We start from the raw sequence: 24,776 nt of genomic DNA, 5'->3' as shown, positions 1-24,776 counted from the left end.
AATATTTTCAATATCTTAACTAGTACTAAAAGAGGAGTTCAGAGATATTCTTAAAATTACTCGAATCTTAAAAATTCATTACATGTCACCTTGTCATCTCTGCGACTTTACCATTCATTTTGTTACACTTGTTAAGATTTTATATATAGTTTTTAATATTCTATATTTTTTCTTTCTTTATTTTTTGCTAAATTTTTTTGGCATAGAAAATGTTATTCCCTATTATCTAAATTTCCAATCTACTTTTTCAATTTTCGTAGATTAACTTTTTTTGAGTATTTTAGAAAATTGCTATTAGGCTACATATCATAAGCTGTTTAGTTTTTAAAAAGCCACCTATATAGGTTTTTAATGAGATACATTTAATTTTATACAATGACATAAAAATCCATTATTAATATATATTTATTAAGAATATATATTCAAATCAGTGATAAGGGTGATATGACTTGGAGGAATAGGTTAAAAGAAAGTGCTAACATCTCCTTTAGTGAGTCACAACCGTTGACCTGCACCACAGGCATAAGAGACCAAGTCTCTAACCCAACCAACACAACACCCCTAAACCAAAAAGACGAAACTACCCTCACTTCTCTTTCCAATATAAAATAACTCAAACGCATGTCAAAAAAATATAACTCAATTTCCTATTCCTTATCGAAAGAGAGAAAAACTCGAAGCGTTTTATACTTTGTCTTTAATATAGAAATTAAAAGGCATGATGAGAGGTTCAAGAACAGGTTCTTCAGACATGAGCGCTTGGTGTTCTGCTGTTGTGTTGCTGTCTTTAATACTTCTGTTATCTGTTCGTGAGAACAACGCTTCTAACTCGATCAGAGGGTCTCAGTTCTCAGCGAAACCTTGCGAGGAGATTTACGTCGTCGGAGAAGGTGAGACGCTTCACACCATCGGAGATAAATGCGGCGACCCGTTTATAGTGGAGCGAAACCCTCATATCCATGATCCGGATGATGTCTTTCCGGGTCTTGTCCTCAAAATCGCACCTTTTTACTTCTCCAGAAAATTTTAAGACATAAAAAAGTTTGTTGTTTTTTTTTCTCTTTTAATTTTTGTTTTAAGCATACTTTTTTCGGTATTATGTACATATACTAAAGGATTCCATAATAAATACAGAGTTTTCAAAGAAACAGAGCAAAAACAGAGTATCTGTTTTAGGTGTACAAAGTAAGTAGTATGGATACGTTTCACGCTTTGGGTTGAAATATTGATTGTATAAAATAAAAATTAGTTGCTGAAATTAATGCAATTACGAAACGCCAAGTTTCATTCAAAAAAAAAAAAAGTATAAAACGAAACGCCAAGTTAGAAAAAAGGCCAACTGACTTTGGACTACCGTAATTTCAAAAGAGTATCTTTAGTTAATTGATAAACTTTTTTTTTTTTTTTTTTTTTNNTATTTGATAAACTCTGATTTGTGAATTTACGCCTAAGAAAATCTTGAAATAAATAAAAAAGGATATGAATTTTATTTATATACACTGTACGAATATTTAAATGATAATACTCTAATTGGCCAAGAACGGAAGAGTAGCATAGATTTAACAAGAGAGCTCCGTTTACCAAAATTATCTCAACTCTAAATCTAGACTATTATTATTATTTTTTATTTTATTTTTTTTACCTTTTGCAATAAATTAGTTTGCAGAAACTAATAAACTACTACACATCTAGACTAATTATGTCGTCATCTCCGAAAACTGCTTCTAATTTCAAATACAAAATTTCCCATTAAATTAAAAAAAAAACATTATTACTATGCATGTCGACATTATTCACAAAGAATTACACAAATTTCATATCTTCAGGGCACTTTTAACCTATCAAATGAAAATTCAATATCTCCAAAACCCTGTAAACGAGAGGAACTCTTATATATAAGCAACGTGAGTTGTTCACTGTTACAAACTCATAAATCAAAGCCACCGAGGAAGAAACAAAGAAAAAAACAAACCCTAACTTTTTTCAAAAGCCAACGATGGGTAGATTCCAAAAAACCCTAATTTCTGCTTTCCTTCTCTACTTGGTTATCTTACCTCTTCTAGTCTCAGCGGCAGCGGACGAAAACGAATGTGGCGGATCCAAAGGTGGTGACTCAGCTGCGGCAAAAGCATCAGTTCGTAATTACAAGATCGTAGCCTTTTTTTCCATCCTATTTGCCGGAGTAATTGGAGTCTGTTTACCTATTTATGGCCTCAAGTCAGAGAGCGATTTCTTCATGTATGTAAAAGCATTCGCCGCTGGCGTAATCCTAGCCACCGGTTTTGTCCACATTCTTCCTGATGCTACCGAGAGTCTCACTAGTCCCTGCCTTGGAGAAGAGCCACCGTGGGGTGATTTTCCGATGACGGGGCTTGTTGCTATGTCTGCTTCGATCTTGACAATGTTGATTGAGTCCTTTGCTTCAGGTTATTTCAACAGATCTCGGTTGGAGATGGAGGGTAAGACTTTGCCGGTGAGTACAGGAGGAGGTACGGAGGAACATTCTCATGCTGCCTCTGCTCATACTCATGCCTCACAAGGACATTCCCATGGCTCTCTTCTTGTTCCCCAAGATGATCACACTGATATGAGGAAAAAGATTGTAACTCAAGTAAGTAAAAAAGACAAAAACCCAATTCCCAAAATCCAAACCTTTTTTTTATTATTTCTGTTAAATTCTTGAATATTTTGAGATTAATCCGTATTTTTTATTGACTTGTTCTCTACTTTTTATTATGGTGATAGATATTGGAATTGGGTATTGTGGTTCACTCAGTCATAATAGGAGTATCTTTGGGAGTATCTCCAAGTGTAAGCACAATAAAGCCTCTCATAGCTGCAATTACCTTCCATCAATTGTTTGAAGGTTTTGGTCTTGGTGGTTGCGTATCTGAGGTAATCTTAAAATCATCTTTTCTTACTTTCATATGATTATATCAGCTGAGGAGATAAATTTACATATTTCTGTGTGTGCAGGCAAAGTTTGAAGCAAAGAAAATTTGGGTAATGTTGTTATTCTTTTCACTCACGGCACCAGTAGGGATCGGAATTGGTATTGGAGTGTCAGAGATTTATAATGAGAATAGCCCAATGGCCCTAAAAGTTTCTGGTTTCCTTAACGCTGCAGCTGCTGGAATCTTGATTTACATGGCGCTTGTTGATTTGGTAGCTCCACTTTTTATGAACCACAAAGCTCAGAGTAGTTTGAAGATACAAGTATTTTGTAGCTTATCTCTTGTTGTTGGTGCTGGTTTGATGTCGCTTATAGCTGTGTGGGCTTGAATAAGTTTTTAGTTTGTTTTTTTCATAGATTTTTGAGATTTTTTTAGAACAAATAAATAGTATTTGGATTTTGATATAAGAATCAGTCAATTCGTTGCAAGATGCTATCAGCTGATCCTGATTGCGCTCTAAGTTATGAGGATTATTAGAATGTAAAATAAATGAAAATCCTAAGCCTAATGATGCCTCACAAAGTAGAGCGAAACTTTTAACCCTTTTGTGGGACAAAAGCAAATCACTCCACAACCTGCAAAAACTGAAGTAAGAAAGAGATTTGTCAACAAGCTACTCAAAAATTGGATAGTTTTGTAATGAATATGACCCTCACAAGTCACAACTATGGCTCTTCATAAAAGCATAAACCAAGAGATCAACTCATCAAAACGATCCGTTTTCATCTTCTGGATATTCATGGAATAACCCCTTCATACAGGATATGCCATTTTACAAGTTTTTTATTCCAATTCTTCCACTTTCGTAATCACCAATCTACATTTTAATTATCTTGAGACAAAAAAGAAAAGAAAAATGCCTAGATTCTTTTATTTTTCGTTATGAAAATATCATTCTAGCACTCATGAATAATAGACATATGAAAGGAAAGTAAAATGCTTCGTTAGTAGAGACATGCCTTTGAACTTGGGTGGGTAAAAAAAACTTTTTGATTGGCTTCTTCCACTTCCATAAGCAGTCTACATTTTAATTATATCGAGACAATAAAAAAGCCTAGATTCGTTGCATTTTTCATGGAAAAAATCATTCTAGTGCTCGCCGCATATGAAAACATGAATGTGTGCGAAGATGTATAATACATATATGCAAAGTAAAATGCTTCATTAGTAGAGACATACACGCTTTCGAACCTGGGTGGGTATTAAAAAAAAACACATACACACACATCCCTGAATGGCTTCATTATGAAGCAAAATAATGAGAGAACAAGAGAAGCATCATCATCAAAAGGCAACACTTCAAAAAGGTAAAAAATGGAGATGGATATCCATGGGAATAACCCATCAAAGCATCTTCTTCTTTTTTCTCAAATGTCAAAAAGTCACCTTTATTATCAAAACATGTATATATATATATATATACACTGAGCCATGAGTCCATAAATAACCAACCAACCTTCTCTCAATCGCAAAACACAAGATGGAGAAGGAGAAGTTATTACAATAAGCGGAGAAGTAATAGGGCATCTTTCTATTGGCAGGCGACTCTGTCGATTTGCCTTTTTTATTTTGCATTTGTTCTTTTTGGCTATTGGCTATGTCACTTGCCAAAGGAGAGTTGCCCTGTCACTGCTTCCGCTTAAACACACAAAATCTGAAACAGAGATTGATGAATCTATCATAGTAAGTTTTCACTTTGCTTTTATGCTTTACATATTCACGTGAAAATACTTTGTATTTCTTGTTCTTCCCGGTAAATGTAACGTACGTAAATCACAGAAATTTCCAGAAGATCATATAAAACATACACAGATGGTTGTTCTCTGTAGGGTACAAACTCGTGGCTCTCGCAGTATGTTTATAATTATAGCATTTGTTTTGCACATTCATCAAGGATCTAAACCATTGATTTTTTATGAAGTTAAAACTCCAATTTCGATTATGATTGTTTTGATCTATCTTGTTTCTTTAGCGCAGAAATTGTATGAATAGTTCCAAGGACGTACCAGATGGAAACTGAGACGAACATGAACTGGTGAATGTCTCCGATCAGCAGTTTAATTAGTTTGAAGCGTAAACGTTGAACTTAAACAGAAGGGTCTTTTGGGCCTTTGTTACAATGTTTTTAAATCTAAATAGGCCTTTTTACAATCTTTTATCTAAATGGGCTGAATGTTTTTTTTTTTGTTACGGCTTAGAAGAAATTGTTTACAAAGAGGTTATAAAAATGTTGAAACTTGAAAGAGATCATACACATATGATACAAAGAAATCAAGTAACATTATCAACGACGATAAACAAGTATGCTTAACGATACAAGCAATTTTTTTGTGATGCTTTGTTCGGATTGAAGAGGAATATAAATTTCATAGCAAATTTAGTAAGATAATGGGCCTTTTGGGCTTTACTGAATCAGAAATTGATGGAAAAAAAAAACTTAATTTAAATTTTATACAACTTGTTGTCTATTGAGCGTCTCACTTACATATTAAAAGCTAATGAAAAATTGAAAAATTTCAGATTTCTTATAAAACAAAAATAGAACAGCGAATAATTTCCAAAATATATAGAAACGAAATTTCAAGACGTGTAGAGTTTAGTCAGTATTGAAGTATGACTTATCGCTCAACGAAATTATAATTCTGTTGGGAACAGTATTAGTGGAGCAAGTGAAACGAATCAATGCAAGACACGTGAGAAGCCACTGACATGTATTGTACGATGATGTCGATGCCAATTTCGACACTGTTTCCTTTTTGGCTTTCCACTTTTTCGATACTGTTTTCTCCATTACTATTACTTTCGTAATATATAAAATGTTTAGAGAAGTATTTTTGTTTCATAATATAGCATGTTTCCAACTTTTTATGCAACTTTTAGATTAATATTATATTTTTTATTATACAGTATTAAATTTGATTGGTTAAACTTTTTAAAAATAAACATTTCTTAATCTGCGTGTTTCTACTAAAACATTCTATATTTTGAAACGGAGGGAATAATAGAAAAAAAATATGGATTTTGACCGCAAAAAACAGAAACAGAGGACAAAAGTGTTATTTTCTTAAATCATAACCATCAATACATTAAAATATTGACACGTATCAGACTCTTCAGTTCCTCCAATATACTACTCTTTTTCTTCTCTGTCAACGACTCTGTTCACTTCTAGTAAATACTACTAGTCTCAATACAGTCTGAGTCTCATACCGTGGTCAAGAATTTCAAATTTTAAGTTTATAGGAATATATCCAAACTATTTGCATTCTTACAACTTCAACTTGTGTTGCTTCTGTATACCTGGAAAAATCCCTAAAGATTTTGCTCTAAATGGCCATGATCCAAATTAGTATCAGCATGATGATGATAAAAACTTCCAGTTTCATCGTGATGCTTAAAAGTTTTAAGTTAAAACCATATTTCCTTCTTTTTTATTGTTTTCCGGCTGGCATGTCTTCCCACGCAGTTTTAACATAAGTTGTCATGATCTTGTCGATCTAAAATTTAGAAACATTGGTTTTATATGCTTTAATGCTTACAACATAGTTTTGAAAAAGAAAAAAATATGTATGATAGAAATTAAAACTAGACCAGCAACATATTTTCGCTATGAGCTTTGTCGATAAATGGGTTTGTTATTAATAATTCTCTACATTTTTATCCAATGATCACTAAATTTTTCAAATATACTCTATTTTAAAATTTTAATTAATTCCCACTAACCATATAAGTATACATTTCTCTTGTAATGACGACATTGTTGAAGTTCAAACCCAAAGAATTTTATTTTATTCATATTGCTTACCTAGTCCATACTCCATCGCTCTTTCTCTCTCCCAAAATTTCCTGTTTTAGTGGAGACTTTCCAAAATCTGTATTTCTTTCTTTCCTTGTTCATTTTGCCAAAACAGGTTAAAGAATATGTTTATTCGTAGTCCATAAGGCACAAGCCACATGAATCCTTTCCTAATGCTTAATATCTTTTTTATATTTTTTTAAGTTATATATATCTCGTACGGCCATTATTATAATGCAACATTTTGAACCTGCCACGATTGTCTTTTTCTCAATTATTTATCAAAAAGTTGAAATACTATAATCGGTTCACCAGTTGTCCCAACAAAAAAAAAACTATAATCGGTTCACCAGTACAATTATTTGCTCTTTACTCCCGTTGTTTTGAGCGCCGAATATTAATGTTCATTTTTATGTTTAGTAGCTTGAGGGCGAAATATCGAATAAAAATACACTTTTAAATAATGTAGTGTAACTATTTCCTTCAATTACTTTTATACTAGTAATGTAATACATATAGATAAACAAGAAACATAATGCATTCAATAATATATAATTAAACAATATCCTAAACTAGGACTCATAATCTCCGGGGGTCAATCTCAGTTCTACCGAGATTTTGGTGTCCCCATACTGTGGTTATAAAAAGAATTTCGAAAGAACAGATGATCTTCTCATAACCATGCCATAGTTCCATAGCAAACATTCCTCACAATGACAATGATAAATTGATAACGATGAACCATATAGATAGATTATGAGTCCTATGTTTAGGATATTGTCTTAATTAGATACGAGGAGATATCCCGTGACGTGATCAACATATTTTTCTAAAAATTATTGTTATATTTATTTATAAAAATTATTTTGTCTGAAATAGTATTTATTTTTGTATTGAAATTGTTTGGTAAATTTACATACATCTTTTAGAATAGTAGTTATTTTAGAATATTATATATTTTAATTTGTTTGATGTATATTAAAGTTTTATATTGTTGGTTTGTTGTATTTACATCATTATTTTGTGAAATATTTTAAAATATTAATTATAATATTATAATTGTGAGCAAATAAAATTTATTAATTTATCATCAACATAAACTTAGTTTTACCAACCCGCCAATGTGGAACATTAAACATATTTCTTTCTTCATAGATTGAGTAATATGTGTTTGTTTTAAAAAATTCAAATCACAACATATACAGAAAAAAATTTACATAATTATTAATCATAAGTTTTATATGATAATTCAAAACAATTTGTAAATGAAATAAAAGAAAGATCATAGGAGAATCATAATTGAAAATCTAAACAAAAATTTTAAAATATAGTTATTAAAAATAATTATACTGTATACTTATATATAAAATCTTAGTTTTTAAAATTCTGATTGGTTTATAATTTTTTTAAATTTAATTAGTAATTTTCGTCCATATAATTAATTAGATAGAGAAAATAAATTATTTGAAACTAATAATTATTTAAAAGATTTTATTAGTCTAATATTAAATTACATTTTTACTTTTATTGAAAAAATAAACATTTGTCTTAAGACCAATGGCATGATAATGTAAGTTTTTACATTTTATAAGATTAGTTTCATATTTGTACTTCTCAATTAATATAGTAGGATTATTGAATGCATTATGTTTCTTTGAAGACGATTAACCAAAACAAAACAAAAAAAACAGATTTCTTAATTAACTCTATGTTAGAAAAAAAAACAGTCACTAAGCAGTTTCGTGTAACTTCGTTTTTTTCCTAATTATATCTTCTTGTAAACATTGTGAGGTAATGAATAAAGTTTTTTTTTTTTTTTTTTTATCAACAGCATTAAACAATTAGCTCAAAAAGAACTACAGTAGTTTGGAGGGGAATTGTTTACAAATGTAGTATAAGGGGACAGAAATAATGAATAAAAAAGTTTAGAAGTTAAAAATGGTTAAATATCATTTCATTTTTGCTGACAAACATATCAATTAATATACTCCAATTTGGTGTTCAGACATAAATGAAATAAAAATAAGAATTATCCTGTTTCTTGTTTTGGCATCTAATTATCCTTATGTATGTGGCGAGGAGCAGATATGGACAGAAATTAGAAATATTCTATACATAAATTTTTATTATTATCAAGAACAAAAATTAAAAAAATGAGAATGGCATCATTTTATTGTGTGACCCATGACAAAAAGAAAAGAAATAAAAACTTGCCCCTTCCTTCTCTCACAGATCATTCTAGGGTTCCTGACAAAAAAACCAAATACCTTTTTCTCTTTCCATTTTTGTAGAATTTCAGCTCTTTCTTCTCCTCCCCAACCAAAGTCTCTTCTTTGTGTAATCCGTCCAAAAATCTCTCGCAATGAACTGTTCCTAATTAATTAAGAAGCTCTTGATTTAAAACTTGAACGCTCTCTTCACAAACGAGCTTATCTCTTCTTCAATTTTCTCTGCCGACATTTAATTACTCTCCCCTTTCTTGTGAGATCCCTCTCTATTTATCTCTCTCTTATGACTCTGGTTATGTTAACCGGTCACTGGCTGATTTAGGGTTTCAATCTTTACAGATCTTGTGGCAGAAGAAGGTCAAAAAAGAAGAAAAAATGGTGAGAGGAAAGATAGAGATGAAGAAAATAGAAAACGCGACGAGTAGACAAGTGACTTTCTCAAAAAGAAGAAATGGTTTGTTGAAGAAAGCTTATGAGCTCTCAGTGCTCTGTGATGCTCAAGTCTCTCTCATCATCTTCTCTCAGAGAGGAAGGCTTTATGAATACTCTAGCTCTGAGTATGTCTTCTCCAATTTCTTCTTGATTCTTTTTATTCTTTTTTTTTTGTGGAGATTAATTAGGCTTTTAGGTCATGTGTTTGTGTCTGGTCTGATTTTTTTTTCTGAATCGTAATTGACTAAAGCAACCCTCTTAGATTTTGGTACTTGAGAGATTCGATCCTTGTCTGAATCCTAAAGATTTCTTTCTTCTCTTCCCCCTTTTAATATAATTTCAATTCTATAATATAGTATTATTTCATAATTAATTGGTTAGAAATCTAGACAAACTCTGATATACCTGAACTTTCCATCCAAACTAAATAGTGAGAGTTATATATTGATATATGTGTGTCTAGGGTTTCCAAATTCTTAAAAGTATTAACAGAAAACAACATCGGAACTAGCTGTAAATAGGACTTAATTATACCATCATTTAGATGATTATTTAGTGTGATCCGTACCAAGTTGCACATATTTTTACCGATTTATTTGGTGATAAGATTAAAAACAAAAAAAGTTTACTTTTTCGTGCCCCTAGTTAGGTTGTGTACTATCGTTTTTGGTTTTCGCCATGTCTTTATTTGGGCACTACTTTTGTAGCCATAGTACTTATATTTGCTGTTTCTTCGATGATTCAGGTGTGCACTGTATACATAGAACCCTGTCTATATATACATATATGCCTTACTAATCAATTATATACAGTAATCTATATTTATTAAAAAAGAAGCCAATCTAAGATCATAAAACGCATCCCACTTAATGTTTAACACATTTACATCTTTAAGCTGGTGCTATAGTCAATGTTGGATTGGCGTAGCTATAAAGTTGTGATAATTATTTATGTAATAATTGTATATATCGTTGGTTTTGCAATTGGATTAATGGTACTAGATTCAATTATTTGATGTTAGGCAAATGAAATTGCCAAAAAAAAACGAAAAAAAACGGAGAAAAAGGTATGATAATTCATAGCGCATGGGTTTAAATAGTTACCTATAGAGATATTAACCAACAGCTAAAATATATTGTAGTACATTTTAGGACTAGTTCAGTCAAGTAACTTGTAAATTTTATTCAATCAAGTAAACTTTTCATATCTTGTCGCTGTAAAATGTACCTCTTATTTTAATATAATAATTTTAGTTAGAGATTCAACAAAGAAATTACGAAGATAAGTACATGTATTCGAATCTGAAAAGATATGTCTATATGTTTGATCAGTATGAAGAAGACGATCGAACGCTACCGCAAGTACACAAAAGATCATGAAACCAGCAATCACGACTCAGAAATTTACTTACAGGTTTGTCACCAAACTATTGTTTTTTACTTGGTAAAAGTAATATCATACTTAAACTTTACATGCTGTTGATTCTTTGACTTCTCATTCCCTACTAAACTAAGTCTTGAGAGATCAAAACTACACACTACAAAATAAATGATGCGGTTTTATATAATCTGTTCAAATTAAAGTCTATTAGAATCGATGGTCACATAGACTGTTCAGCAGTTTATAATGGCAATATATACAAAGATTACGTATTGATCTATTTTACTTCTCTTTTGCGTCATATCATTTCAATTGTGGGCGAAATGTAGCAATTAAAGCAAGAAGCAAGCCACATGATAACAAAGATTGACCTCCTTGAGTTTCAAAAACGGTATATATCATGTCTTATAGACTTTGTTTTTCTTTTCTTTTTGTTGCTATTATAAATCTTGACTATTATTCTTTTAAAACTTTTTGACCAAAATTTATTTATTAATAGACTTAATTTTGGGATTTTGTGTTAGCATTTTAAGAAAATATTTTTATATGAAATTTGAAGCTTTTAAATAAATTTTTGTTTTTCAGATGTTAAGGTAAATAAACTAAGACCAAACTATAGTAATATTAGTAATGTATTTGTTAGTGATTTCCTCTTGAACAGTTTCTTATTGAAACCTCAATATTTTTTACTGTTTTATTAGCATGTGTTACGATTACTCTAAATTTACTCAAGATATATTATCTAAAAGAATCTTATTAAGCTATGCATGATGAATGCGCAGTGATGGACGATGAATCCAAAATTCTATCTTTGATCTCAGATATGTGAACAATTTTGGAGATTTTACAAAATTAGTTATGAACTCTCTTTTGCGTTTGTATATATAGGAAGCTGTTGGGACAAGGAATTGCTTCTTGTTCTCTAGAAGACCTTCAGGAAATCGATAGTCAACTCCAAAAAAGTCTGGGCAAGGTGCGAGCAAGAAAGGTATATACTTCATCACTATATATTACTAAGATGATATAAGGTAAATATGCAATATACTTGATGACAATAATTATAATATCCATCTCAATCATCTAGTTATGCATAGTACTCATTTAGATAAGAACCTAAAAACGAATTTTTTAACGATTAAGTGACAATTAATATACGATAACATTGATCAAGACATGTGTGTATTTTATATATTAGTGTTGTTATCATGGTACTGAGAAAAGGTTGTTAAAATGTTTTATTTAGGCTCAATTGTTCAAGGAGCAGGTGGAGAATCTAAAAGCAAAGGTTTGATATACATTTTTAAAGTTTAACATCTAGTTTATGGTACATGTATATATTTAATTAGCTTTGTATAAAATGGCGAGAGACTGTCGGTTTTAATATTTCAGGAGAAACAATTGTTAGAAGAGAACGTCAAATTACATCAAAAGGTGATCCATCTTTCTTTCTATTTTACATATTTAATATATACCTTTATACTCACATAATTAGAAATATATATATATATATATATATATATATATATACGGTTTACTGATTGATAGTTTAAATTATAAATTCAATATTTTAATATAGATCAAGATTACATGGGTTTGTTCGTTAAAATTTGGATCTAGTTCAAGTTGTAGATTTTTCTTATGAAATATAGATCATTAGTTTTACGGATTTCAAAGTAAGTTTTNTTTTTTTTTTTTTTTTTTTTTTTTTCACTTGGTTCGTTTACAATTGAAATTTAAAAAAAAAAGAAAACAGTACGCATAATGTAGATGTCATTTTATCCTTTTTCCTGCAGATAAAAATCATAAAATTATATATTTTGTGGTTGATGAAATTGCAATCTATGTTTATGAACAGAATGTTATAGATACATGGAGAGGATTGAATGAACAACAAGAGAAATACAGAGTTATAGATCTGAATTTGGATGTTCAAACAGATTTATTCATCGGTTTGCCAGATAGAAACTGCTAGTAACATTATATTTTTATGTTTATTTATTTATCATGAAATTTGCAAAATCATTCAATAAATTGTGCCGTAATGATTTGGGACTGTTGTAATTCTAGTCCTTACATATAATTAAAGAGAGTATTATGTATCTACATTCAAAATCCTTCAGCTAATTGTGAGGTATGATATTATTACTCGAAGCTCATATTCGTACTTGGAATGTCTTATTAACAAAACCAATTCATATTCATCCAAGATCCAAAAGACCAAAACCAGTTCTACTAGGCCGAAGGTTTTATTAACAGCTCAACTATTCGTACTTGTTAACATAGGTGAAACACTTTTTTTTTGTTAACTTTTGTCAACTAAAAATGAAAAGAGGCTGAATTATGCCATTCTTTTCTAAACTACTTTTACTACTGCTCATTGTCTCAACTTTAAAGCTTTCTTGTTCATCAAGTTATGGGCTCCAAGCGGCCCAATAAGTATCTAATGGATTAAATTAATACTATTTTCTGGCCGGATCTGATACACAGCCAACCAACCACTCACTGATCACCCACCCGTCTTTGTTTCAGCTAACTCGTTTTGGGGATCTGATAAACGAGTTAGTAGTATATTACATAGGGTTATATTACTTCATTTCATTATATTAATACTCTATGTATAGAAGATAAATGCATCAGGTCACGGTTAGCTACTTATTCTGCTGTATTTGAATTTTGAAATCCACTAACTTCGACCGTTGAATTCTGTAAGAATACTTTATTCATATTACTCTTTAATTATAATTAAGTATATATATGTGGAGAATATATTGCAACTGTAGGTTTGGGATTATCGTATTCTACAGCTCTGACGATATGTACGTAGTTCTTTAAATTTTCTTCTCAATAACGGTAAATTTACCTTCAAGAATCAAGACAAAAAGAAAAAATTATCGATTACGAAGTTAATTACATGTATTAATTATTTCATTGTTATAGTTTTGGTTGGATAAAAGTACTTGTGTACATGAGGATACATCGAAGTGTTTGTTTAATAATTACATTCTCGTACCGTACGTACATAGGTTAGAGGACCCATGCATTTGCATTTGCATATGACTGATTCGTTTTTATAGTCGTTCTAGGACTTTACATAGTATGCTTTCTAACTTTACACTTTTTCCTGATCTTCTGTAAATCCTTTACAGTTTCCTTGGACTATTATATATATAAACCCAACGTGTAATAGGCACTTACACTTAATTTTTTTTACTACTAGAAAAAGAAAAGTGTAAATTGGAACAAAGGTAAATTATTCTCTTTTCTCAAAAGGGTCGCCGAACTGCAATTTCCCTTCCTAATAATACGAAAGGATATAAATATCTAAGAGAAACGTAAAATCGAGCTTTCGTAATCGGAAACCTATATATTTAGTAGATTTATGCAAACCTATATATTTAGTATCTTTTTTTTCCAGTAGTAAAATTTATTAATTGAATCCCAGACATAGTACTACTACATCTATACTTTTTTAGATGTTTATTAATTAAAATACTTTTCCTTCCTAATCCAAGATTTTCTTTACAACAAGTATGCCACTATACAGAACCTTTCATTTAAACATATATAAAACGAAACTCTTAAGTTTTAATACGAGGGATTAGTTGTTTAAATAAAAAAGTTTTAATATACAGTAATTATTTGAAAAAATGCCAGTAAGAAATAGTCCATTTTCATGAACAATATTTTTCCACAAATCCATTGTAACGGTAAAATTAATAGAATTGGAATACTAGTTTCGCAACCGCCCTACATAACGTAACTTCAGTTTTTTAGCCAAATTTTAACGTTGGGTATGTGGTTGTGTTCGAATAAAGGAAGAATGTTTTTTTCTCTTCTAGTTATACCCACATTATACATTTTCATATTGAAACATGTGTAGGACTTAATAATAATCTTTCAAAATCTCAAATTCTGATTCTTCAAACTCATTAGGAAAACATTTCTTCACGTTTTCTTGATGTCGTTTATTAATTTAACATTATCCGAAAATACCGTACCCTGAAAGAGTACTCTAGGACACTTCAAATTTACACAATGCATATACACATTCTCCAAAATATATATGCTAAATATAAAATAATCCAACGGTATACTATTTTATGAGTACTTATTTAGTAAGTATATCTCGAATTATGTTCACAGATTTACCAACATAACATTTAAATTCCAACAAACTGGGTAATCAATTAATATTCGCAAGAAAAGATGCAAAGAGATTAACTAATTAATATGAACATCAATTAATAGATGTTGGTCAACCCTATCGATAACGGTTAGTAAAAGAAGATCATAAATTAAAAAAAAATTCATCACCCATGTGACTTTGGCTCTCTGATCTTATAATTTTTGCTGCTTATTTTTGAATCTCCCGCTCAACGGTCGACAGATTAGTTGGACACCTAAGCTACGACAAATATAATATGATCATATGATAACGTCTATACACACCCATACAACAGACATTTAAATGTGGAAATCTGACGATACTCGATCCACAGCTTATTTTTATACTAGATTATAAATGTGAAATTTTGGATATATTTTACCAGCCTGTTTTTTTTTTTTGGGGAAACTTATACCAGCCTGTTATAAGTTGAGTCATATGTCTTGATCTTGTTCGCTATAAATAACAATCTTTTATATTATCAAAAAATTAATTAGTTATATCCGTTGTGTGCTGGAATTATATGTATGTTGTGAATTAGTTTTTTTTCTTCTTATATATAAGATATTCAGAACTTCGTCAAAAGTAATAAACTATAAAATGTTTCAATATAATTTGAGAGGTAATTAATGAGATTCTCAATGCTGAAATTTATGTTGATAGTGTGAGTTTGTAACTGTCAAATGAATTCTATAATGATTAAAGTTTGTATGTCCAATACAAGTAGATTTAATTTACTATCTCGGCCACCGTAAGTCCGTAACCAAACACAAAACAAAACAGTAGTTTCCTTGTCGTGCAATATAATTTCAACAAACTATGTATTATATGAATTCTAAATTGCATGAATGGTGTCTTCATTACGACAGATCACAGATGTAGCTTTAATCTTCACGTAAATGTCTCGGGTCCATGCAAAATCTATCTTTCGTATTGTCTTTTTACTACTTTACAAGGTTCCCTTCACCTTTTTAATTACTTTTCTCTTCTTTTTCTTTTTCTTTTTCTTCTATATATATATGTAAGAGATATATTCTTCTCTTACACTCCGTTACTATAATTATTTTGGACAATCGTCAGAATTATTTAAGCTCTCTGAGATGCACAAACTCTCATGACATGATAATAAGAAAAAAGATGCATAATAAGATTCCTCTTGAAATTTACGTACGTTTTTTTGTACCCATCGTCAACGTCATAATCGTCAAATGCTTTTGAAAATTTGTTGTGTCTGTATAGTATTCTTTTTAATATAACTTAACAATCTTGGTTTTACCATCGTTTCGATACGTTTAGCATATTAAGAAAACATGAGGTTGGGAAACAAATGACATAGCCCACACTAATAGACTAACAATTCAACATATACTATGAATTATATATATATATATATATAAAGTGAATTATGTATTCTTGGGAAATTATAACATACATTATAAAGCAGTAAATTATTAATAGATCATCATTCGTCACAATAAATACCATAATCAATCAGTTGATCAATAGAGTACGTAAAATTAGCTAGGCTTATATATCGCTGATGGTTCAATAACTATATAAGTGTCATGTGTTCAATTAATTTAGAAAAATTGAAATATGTTTTGTCACATCCCCATAACTATAGTGTCATATTCCATTTGGAGTGAATAATTCTTTCTGCAAAAATGTGTGATGTGTGTCACATCGTCAGAGAGGGTACGTAATTTATTTGGTATTCTGAAAGACTTTACTATGGTATTATATTTGACAGTTTCATTTATATATTTTGTGAAATTAAAGTGTATGGAATTATTGCATAATATTTTTCTTCTTTCTCAAAGCTTGGATGCTATTGTCTAAAATAGTTTATTTTTGTTGCTTTGTTTGGTCGATCGTATGACAAATAATGAATAATAATTACATACAAATACACATGAGAGCATAACACTCATCACACTCTTCACAAACACCTTTACTTATAAAGTACTCCGATGAAGAAGACTCTGCACCACACCGACATTTAAATATGCATTCACGATTCACAAAATAAAATATATTATCTGGTAATCAAACCATTATGGTCTTTATTTAAACACTAAACAATTCTAAGATATAATCCAAAATTCGTGAGAACTGTAAACAAAAAAAAGTTGAAAATTCACACAAAGACAACATATATAGAGTAAGGCTAATATGGCAAAAAAAAACAAAAATTAAAACAAACAAAATGTTTTAGGCCCAAAATTATTTTTCTTCTCTTATCCTATGACACCTAAAATAGTATATGCTTCTCTAGTTTGTGTGTATAGTATTCAAACCTAGATACAATACAACGATATGATTTCAAAATATTTCCAATAGACCCCCATAATTCATTTTTGACTGTTGATTCAGTGTCATCAAGTGCGTGAAATATAAGAAAAACACTTGTATTGACACATCTTTATCTTAAAAATATTCGTTACAAGGAAACCAAAAACAGCCTGCCAACAACAACAACATCAAATGATCATTCAAAAAAAGATATTAAAAAGAAAAGACTCATGAATATGAATACTATTCTTTAGTCTACATAGCATATGCAAAACCCATGGGATGTTGGAATAGACGGGGGACAAAAACATCTGTGAGATTGACACATCTATCTCTACCAAAAAGCTCCATTACGGTCCACACCACACTCTTCACTTTTTAAAAAAAAGAAAATATAAATTTTAATTTTAATTTTATTTATTTATATAACGGCTACAAAAGTATTTGAAAATTAACATAAATAAATAGTCTTTAAAAACAAAAAAGAGAGAGAGATCTATACAAAGAAGAACCAGTAAAGGTCTGCCATGTGGAATACTTCTTTTATCCACGTGGAAGTCTCATTCTCCTTGAGAACGAGTCGCGGTGGGACCCCACTTTTGAAGAGTATCTCGTCACGTGAACTCCCCACGTGCCACTGACATCATCGTTACGCTTGAGCGGCGCCGTTTTGGTCATCCACGCGGTAAAGTAATCCGTCGTCGTTTCGGTCACGAGTGTTTCAAAGATTCCTTTCTCGATCTCCGTGACGATTCCTTCGCCGTCCTCTTCAAACGCCGACTCGATCTCCGGGAAGTCTCCGGCGACTAGAGCGTCGATGTCTTCTAAAACCAAACACTTTGCTAAAGGGAACCGTTCGATTCTCCGAGATAACTCGTCGATGAGCTCCGAACCTTTTAGATTCCTCTGAGATTGTATCGAGTAACTACACACCCAAGGTTTCAGGTTGATGTGTGGTTTTAAGATATCGGCGAGGATCTCGTCGGCTAAGTGGAAGAGTAGCTTTCTGTTGCATCGGAGAGAGAGGCTTTCCGGTGAGCTTCTTCTGCTAGGGCGGGTTGATGTAACAGCGAAATGTTCGAGGAAGTAGAAGATTGATGGATCGAGTGGGTGTGAAGGAGAGAACCATTTAGCGTATGAGATTGGTGTGTCTCTGTCGATCCCTGTTCTTCTTAGTGTTCTTGTTATGTACTCTAACTCGCCGCCGGCGATTGGTGCAATGTGGGGTTGTGGTTGGCTCGCAAAACTAGGCAACTCTGTTGATGATGCTCTGTTTCTTGGTGTTTGTGTTTCTCTGAGTTTTACGTTTGACTGCCAAAAAATATAATAATAAATATTTAAACTTTGGATAAGGGAAGGGTTTTTGATTTCGATGAGAGAGTATGTGTTAATACCGATTTGTGATGAGGTGATGAATCTTTCTTCTTGAAGGTTGGAACACTAGTGAAGTTGATGAGATGATTAATGGATAAAGGTGTTTTTTTGTTTGAAGATTTGTCTCCTTGAATGAGAAGAAGACCATTGTTGTTACTTGTTGTTGCTGGTGGTCGAACAAACGGCTCTTCTTGCATTGTCTGTGGCGGCTTCCCTAATCTCGACTTGAAATTCTCTGGTTTCTTGCATTTCTTTCTAGACTTCCTCTGTTTTGCTTGCTCTGTTACTTGTGGCTCTTCTTGCACTGTTGGTAACCTGTTCTTGTCCTGAACCTTCACTGTTGTTGTTTCCAGATTCTTGGAAGCGACATTATTTGTCTGAAGTGAGGTTTGTTTGGTTTTGGGGATCTCCGTTGATCCCACTCTCGGGGATGAATCATGAGTGATGATTGTGATCTTAGATGATGCTTTCTTGGAGTCATGAGTCTCTTCTCTTGATTGTTGTTCTTTGTTGGTAATATCAGTTCCCATTCTTCTCCGTCGGCTCACGTTCTCCTTCAACTGCATCACTATCTGTCTAGCGTACTCACGTGGACTCCGATTCTCTTTATCTTCGTGTATCTTCATCTCTTTGACCCTCGTGAGCTTGACATTGTTAATACCAGACAACACGTTGTTGTTGTTGTTGTCTCTGAGATGAAGTGAGGAACGTTGGTGTTCGTAGGAGCAGTTGACGTCAACGGATCTTCTCCCGAGTGAAATCCTCGGAGTCTCGGGAAGAGAACGTGTGCCTCCGTCTACAGAGTTTCTTTGGAGAGAGTAATGTCTGTGTTTCTTGGAGTGAGAAGATCTTGTTGGTGTCTTGAGATCGATTAAGGTAGAAGAAGACGAAGAAGATGGAGTAGGAGATGATCTGTAATTGTCAGGAACAAGATCAAGACCCATGAGTCTAGCAACCAAAGTTGGTGTCTTTATGCTCGGAGAATAAGATTCAGTAGCTGTAACAGATGATCTTGCTTGTGGTTTGGTCTTGATTTTGATACCCATCTAGAAAATTTATGATTATGGTCAAAAAGGAAGAAACTTTTTAGTAACCCAAGACTTATTATTATTTTTTTTGAAAAACAGAGTTGGATGGTTAAATTTTTTATTATTCACTTACAGAGATATTTAGATTTCCATCTTTTCTGGTTGGTGAAGATGTAGTCTCCGTATCCTCCTCCGTTGATTCGAAGCTGTTTCTTGGAGCATCTACACCTGAATTTGATTTATAATAACAGAGAATCAGATAATGTAATGTAAAAAAAGATTGAAGAAGAAGTAATGAGGAAAAAAAAGAAGAAGAGAAGAAGATGGTTGGTACCTTTAGGAAGATGAAGATGGTGGTGGTTAATAGGAAACTGTAAATGTTGAAGATCGAAAATGTTGAATACAGCACTCATACAACCAGCCGCCGTTGCAGTATTCTCGGCGAGAGACGATGATAGTGGTGGCGGCGGTGGTGGCGTTTTGATTTCTTCTTTCTTTGACTTGCTTGAGGATTTCTTCTTCCCTCCGCCGAGCCAGGACCAGTCTCTTCCCATTTTTGTATTTTTTTTAACCGGTTTAAGAATGAGCTCTGTAGTCTCTGACTTGCTTGTGACTTGAGGAGGAAGAAGTAGCTACAAATATGAAGTGGGGGAATTGGTTTTTTTTTTATAAGATTAAAGAAAAAAATATATATAGCTGAGAGAAAATGGATCCATGAGACCGTATAAATAAATACGTAATATTTTTTCATAGGCTTTTTTTTTCGTCAACTATATTTTCGTAGAGTTTTAATTAGGAGAGATTTGTCAAATGAAAAATCAATTAAAATTTTGAAAAAATAAAAATAAAGAAAGAAAGATGAAGAAAAGGCTATTTCTAATGAAAATAAGAAAAATGTTTTTAGTTATAAAAGGCAAGTAGGGGCCCTGCAGGTTTTGGCGTCTTTGAAATATACGTAAATGTTTAGTATTCCGTCGGTATCACATGATGTATATATTTTGTTGGAAGACTATAAATTACATATCTAGCTCAACCATGACACGAGTAATGCAATATAATAATTACATGCAGCTTGAACCGCGTTATACTAAATTTTTTTGAAAATGTGTGTTCGTTTTTATTTCGACAACGACACAGTGACACAGTTTTGTTTGTATTTTTGTTAGCAGTCTTAGCGATCATGAATATATCTTTCGCTGTTAGTTCATTACTAGCACATGTTAGTCTATATCACTCACAAGTAACAATTACCAAAATAAATGGACCGTAGTCTACAATAACTTGCATATTTCGGAGTTTTTATATATATTCTGATCCTGTAAAAGAAAAAAGAAAAAAAATTCTAATGTAACATTGACAACTATGTGATCAAATATAATCGCAAGATATTAGAAAAGACCTACACATCATAACGATATGTCGTAGAAGATATTCAAATAATAGAAATTATTCATATAAATTTCTTAAAATAATAATATGCATATATATATATATATATGTTTAGTTACAAACAATGTCAGACTCTCGCAACTACACCACCACTGTTTTATAAAAGAATCCACAAACATTAATTTATTCAAAAGCTCAAACTACAATAAGATTCGTACACAAACTCCATGGCGGTGTTACCAAACAAACAGCGAGGGGATCTTCAATCGTGACCCTTATGTTTCAAACCATGACGTCTTACTCCGATCCTCCTTTCAAATTTTTATCCTTAAATTCATTTTGACTTGATTTCTCATAATTTAATGCCCAGTGATCATTAAACAAGTACAATATGATCTTATCCATCAATAAAGGTGATGTTATGAAAGATCAGTACTTAGATGGTATTACTATATAGTACGACTACTACTACTTATTCACATTGACCCAAAATGACCGTTGTTTGGTTATCACTCGTATGTATTTAATTTGCGACAGTTCTATTCATACTGATACATATATATTTTATTCGTCCTTAGATTGTATGTATAAACAGTAAAATAACTTCAGCTAGCAGTGAAAGTAAAAACAAAAACAGCCCATATATGTAGTGCGCATGTACTACTAAAGAATGATACATTGTGTACAATGAATATTATTAATAAAGGGAGAGTAGACTGGTTCACTGGACCATAACATGGTATTATTTAAGTGAATGTAGCCAATACGAATCACATGAATTTTTTTTTAATAGCTAGGTATGGTCATTGTACGTCCCACGTTAGAGTTGTCCTTGTAATTAAAACAAAACTAAAAACAAAGAACAGAGAAAAGGACTGAAAATTTTTCAAAAGATTGTGCTTAAAGCAAACAAGACGAAGAAGAGGAGGAAAGAGCCAATGAGATCAGTTGTCTCTCCAGTCTCATACTAATTAGGTAAGATCTCAGTTTAAGTTCCTGGATTTTTCCAGTCTCTATAAACATGCATCATTGCAACATCTGCAATATTGCTATCATCTATAAAAAAAAAAGGGACCACAACTTCTATATATGGACCATCTTAGATATGTTTTCGCCAAGATTCCTTCCTAGTGGTAATCACCAGTTCAAATCACATCAATTTATATATCTGTTATTTTCTTATCTTATAAAAATCCAACGGTGAATTAATTAGTAGTTTGGAATTCTGATTGTTTGGTTTTGAAAACACATGCAATGATTGTTTGTGATACCGTATTTACAATTAAATGCCGAGTGAGCGAATCGTAAGAACATCATAATTTGCAGAGTGGAAAGAAAAGTTCAAAGAGGAATTAATGTTGTTGTATCATATATTTTTTCCGTATTGCAGAGTGGCAACATTAATGTGGTAAATCAACAGAGTAGCTTCTATAAGGAGTAGGTCCATATTCTAATAATGAAACATTACTCTTGCAGAATTGAATATATTTCATGTAAATGTCTCCTCTTTGAGTTTGTGTCTTAACTGTTGTGCACACAAGCTGTTTCTTCCAAATCAGTACCGAAATTTAATTTATTTCAAGATTTGGTTAGAACGCCATAGGTAATACCTTAAAACAATTAAAAGCATTTGGCATTGTTTTAACTCAAACTTAATATTAAAGATAGTGAAATTGCTATACGTTGGAATCGTTACAAGTTTTTAAGAACTTGGTTAGATACACATTGGTAGAATTCCAGAAAACGTACCAATGTATGGAGTTAATAATAGTATTAGGTCTTTGAAAGATACATGACTTACACTTAAGTTCTGGAGACATAAGGGCAGACGGCAGTAATATCCCCTCCCAGGGAAATTGTTTTTATGAGACAACAACGTAATTGTATATAAAAAAAAAAAAAAAACAAGTGCTTCAAAATTATACTTCTGTTATATTGGACCCAAATATTAAGTAGGCCCATAAGATAAATATAAAGCCCATTTTTTGTTTTTGTTTACATCATTTCATTTCTCAAATTTCGCGTATCTCATGTACTTTTTTTTCGTTCAGTTTTCTCTAATACAATATGTAAGTCTTTTGAGAATGGAGTTGGCTTGAGTCAACGCACAAAAGATTCACTAAACCCTCAAGATGACATGTTAATTCTTAATATAAGTTTCTTTTTTTCTATTTCTTAAACATTCTTAACAGTATGTTATGTGACATGTTACTTTTATGACAGACTATTGCTTCCCATAAGGAAATGGTGGAGTCTGTGAAGGGAATGAAATGTGAGATTTAAACAATGAAGAAGGTAACATGTGATTTTTAATATAAATTTTACCTTACTTTCTTAAAAATATCTTGATGCATATGACATTTTCTTCCTTTGTGACAGACAGGTAATTACTGCATACAGACCATACAGGAATTGTACGCATAAATATATAACCAGTACAATTTTGTAAGAAAATAAAGTTAATAAAGAATTAAGAAATACTTTTAATCCGATATAAGTTCCTGTTTTAAAAAAATCGAGTGGGTAGAGTTGAAATATTGTGTAGTAGATTTCATATACAAAAATTTGTGTTTAATGATATATGTTTTTGTAATCTGTGTCTTATTAATTTCAAAAGGGGTGAAGTGTATAGTTCATGTGAAAATTTTAAATTTCAAAATTGTAGTGTAAATAATTATAATTTAGAGATTTTATACAACAAAACTGAGAGATAAAGAAAAAAAAGATACTAGGAGGTAAAAGATGTTTTTTTCTTGTTTAAGATTTTTGTTTTTTTGGATCCTTGAAAGAGAAAATTTTGATTTGAAATTTGGAGTTCATTGGATTCAAAATAAAATATTATTTTTTTTGTTAATTTAAAATAAAACTTACATGAATCCAATCCAAATATGGAGCTTAGCTAAATCAAAATGAACGTATAGTGCGAACGAAGCAATTAGCTAGAAAGAAATGCTCGAGACAGTTCATTTACTTTTTAATTCGTCAACCAACAAGGAATTATTTATATAGGTTTGAATCTCAATAGTAACACTATGACGATACAACTGACAAGCATAAAAATCATGTTACATATTTTGATTACAAAAAGTATTATTTATTTGATCAGTTTTTCACTTTTGTATAGATAATAGAAATAATACATGTCACACATATCTTATATAATATACAAAATAGAGGGCCCGTGACTATGGGTTAAAAAAAAGGCATTTATCTCATGTCCCAAAATATAAAAGATTTTTAAAACCCCCAAATCAGAAAAATATAGTGTATTACAATAATTTAGGGTGACCTTTTATTTCATGAATAACATTGGTTCTATTTTTTTTGTTTTGACTCTTTAACATAAGAAGATATATTTTTCTTAAAAATAATAATCTAATTTAGAACTCTTTTGTTTATTTACTTCATTTTCTTTAAAATGGTTAAAACCTGTTTCAGTGCTTCTAAATCTTCATTAATATACTAATTTATTTTTATAGTAATTTTGTCTATGAATTATTATTGTGATGATTTGATATATTGTTATTTTTTAAATTTTTAGAACCTAGATTATGAGCATTTGGTGAAAAAGTTTATTGAAATATAAGAAAAACTATAATATTGTTTTATCTTTAATAATTTATATTATTTTGAAATTATTTTATATTTATTTTATTCTTTTATTTTTTTTTAAGAAAATTTCTATATCAATCTCGCTTTAAGTCCCGGTTAATCTGGGCACGACACTGACAAAATAAG

The 24,776-nt window shown here is 31.2% G+C and overlaps 4 protein-coding genes across 5 annotated transcripts; 3 read left to right on the top strand and 1 right to left on the bottom strand.

Annotated features, from left to right (window-relative positions):
• Positions 654–1,148, top strand: LOC104726820. The gene has a single exon (XM_010445766.1). The coding sequence runs from the start codon at positions 719–721 to the stop codon at positions 1,028–1,030; it is 312 nt and encodes a 103-aa protein (XP_010444068.1). The 5' UTR covers positions 654–718; the 3' UTR covers positions 1,031–1,148.
• LOC104726819 (probable zinc transporter 12) lies at positions 1,997–3,282 on the top strand. The gene is made up of 3 exons (XM_010445765.1): positions 1,997–2,611; positions 2,746–2,895; positions 2,977–3,282. The coding sequence occupies exons 1-3, from the start codon at positions 1,997–1,999 to the stop codon at positions 3,280–3,282; spliced, it is 1,071 nt and encodes a 356-aa protein (XP_010444067.1).
• Positions 8,919–12,893, top strand: LOC104726817 (MADS-box protein AGL42-like). Of its 2 annotated transcripts, XM_010445764.2 has the most exons (8): positions 8,919–9,231; positions 9,318–9,535; positions 10,742–10,823; positions 11,120–11,181; positions 11,679–11,778; positions 12,034–12,075; positions 12,180–12,221; positions 12,646–12,893. In XM_010445764.2, exons 2-8 carry the CDS (start codon positions 9,354–9,356, stop codon positions 12,760–12,762), a joined length of 627 nt encoding a protein of 208 aa, XP_010444066.1. In that variant the 5' UTR covers positions 8,919–9,231; positions 9,318–9,353; the 3' UTR covers positions 12,763–12,893. The 2 variants fall into 2 exon arrangements, with proteins under 2 accessions (XP_010444066.1, XP_019088383.1); XM_019232838.1 differs by lacking the exons at positions 11,120–11,181; positions 12,180–12,221; positions 12,646–12,893 and having other exon boundaries at positions 12,034–12,081.
• On the bottom strand, positions 17,683–20,331 carry LOC104726816. Its single transcript, XM_010445762.2, has 4 exons — positions 19,984–20,331; positions 19,783–19,877; positions 18,642–19,667; positions 17,683–18,558 (listed from the first exon to the last, which is right to left on the bottom strand). Exons 1-4 carry the CDS (start codon positions 20,201–20,203, stop codon positions 17,791–17,793), a joined length of 2,109 nt encoding a protein of 702 aa, XP_010444064.1. The 5' UTR covers positions 20,204–20,331; the 3' UTR covers positions 17,683–17,790.

This window comes from Camelina sativa, chromosome 11, assembly GCF_000633955.1.
Source record: "Camelina sativa cultivar DH55 chromosome 11, Cs, whole genome shotgun sequence".
NCBI classification, from domain to species: domain Eukaryota; kingdom Viridiplantae; phylum Streptophyta; class Magnoliopsida; order Brassicales; family Brassicaceae; genus Camelina; species Camelina sativa.
This window is presented reverse-complemented; position numbering and strand designations above follow the sequence as displayed.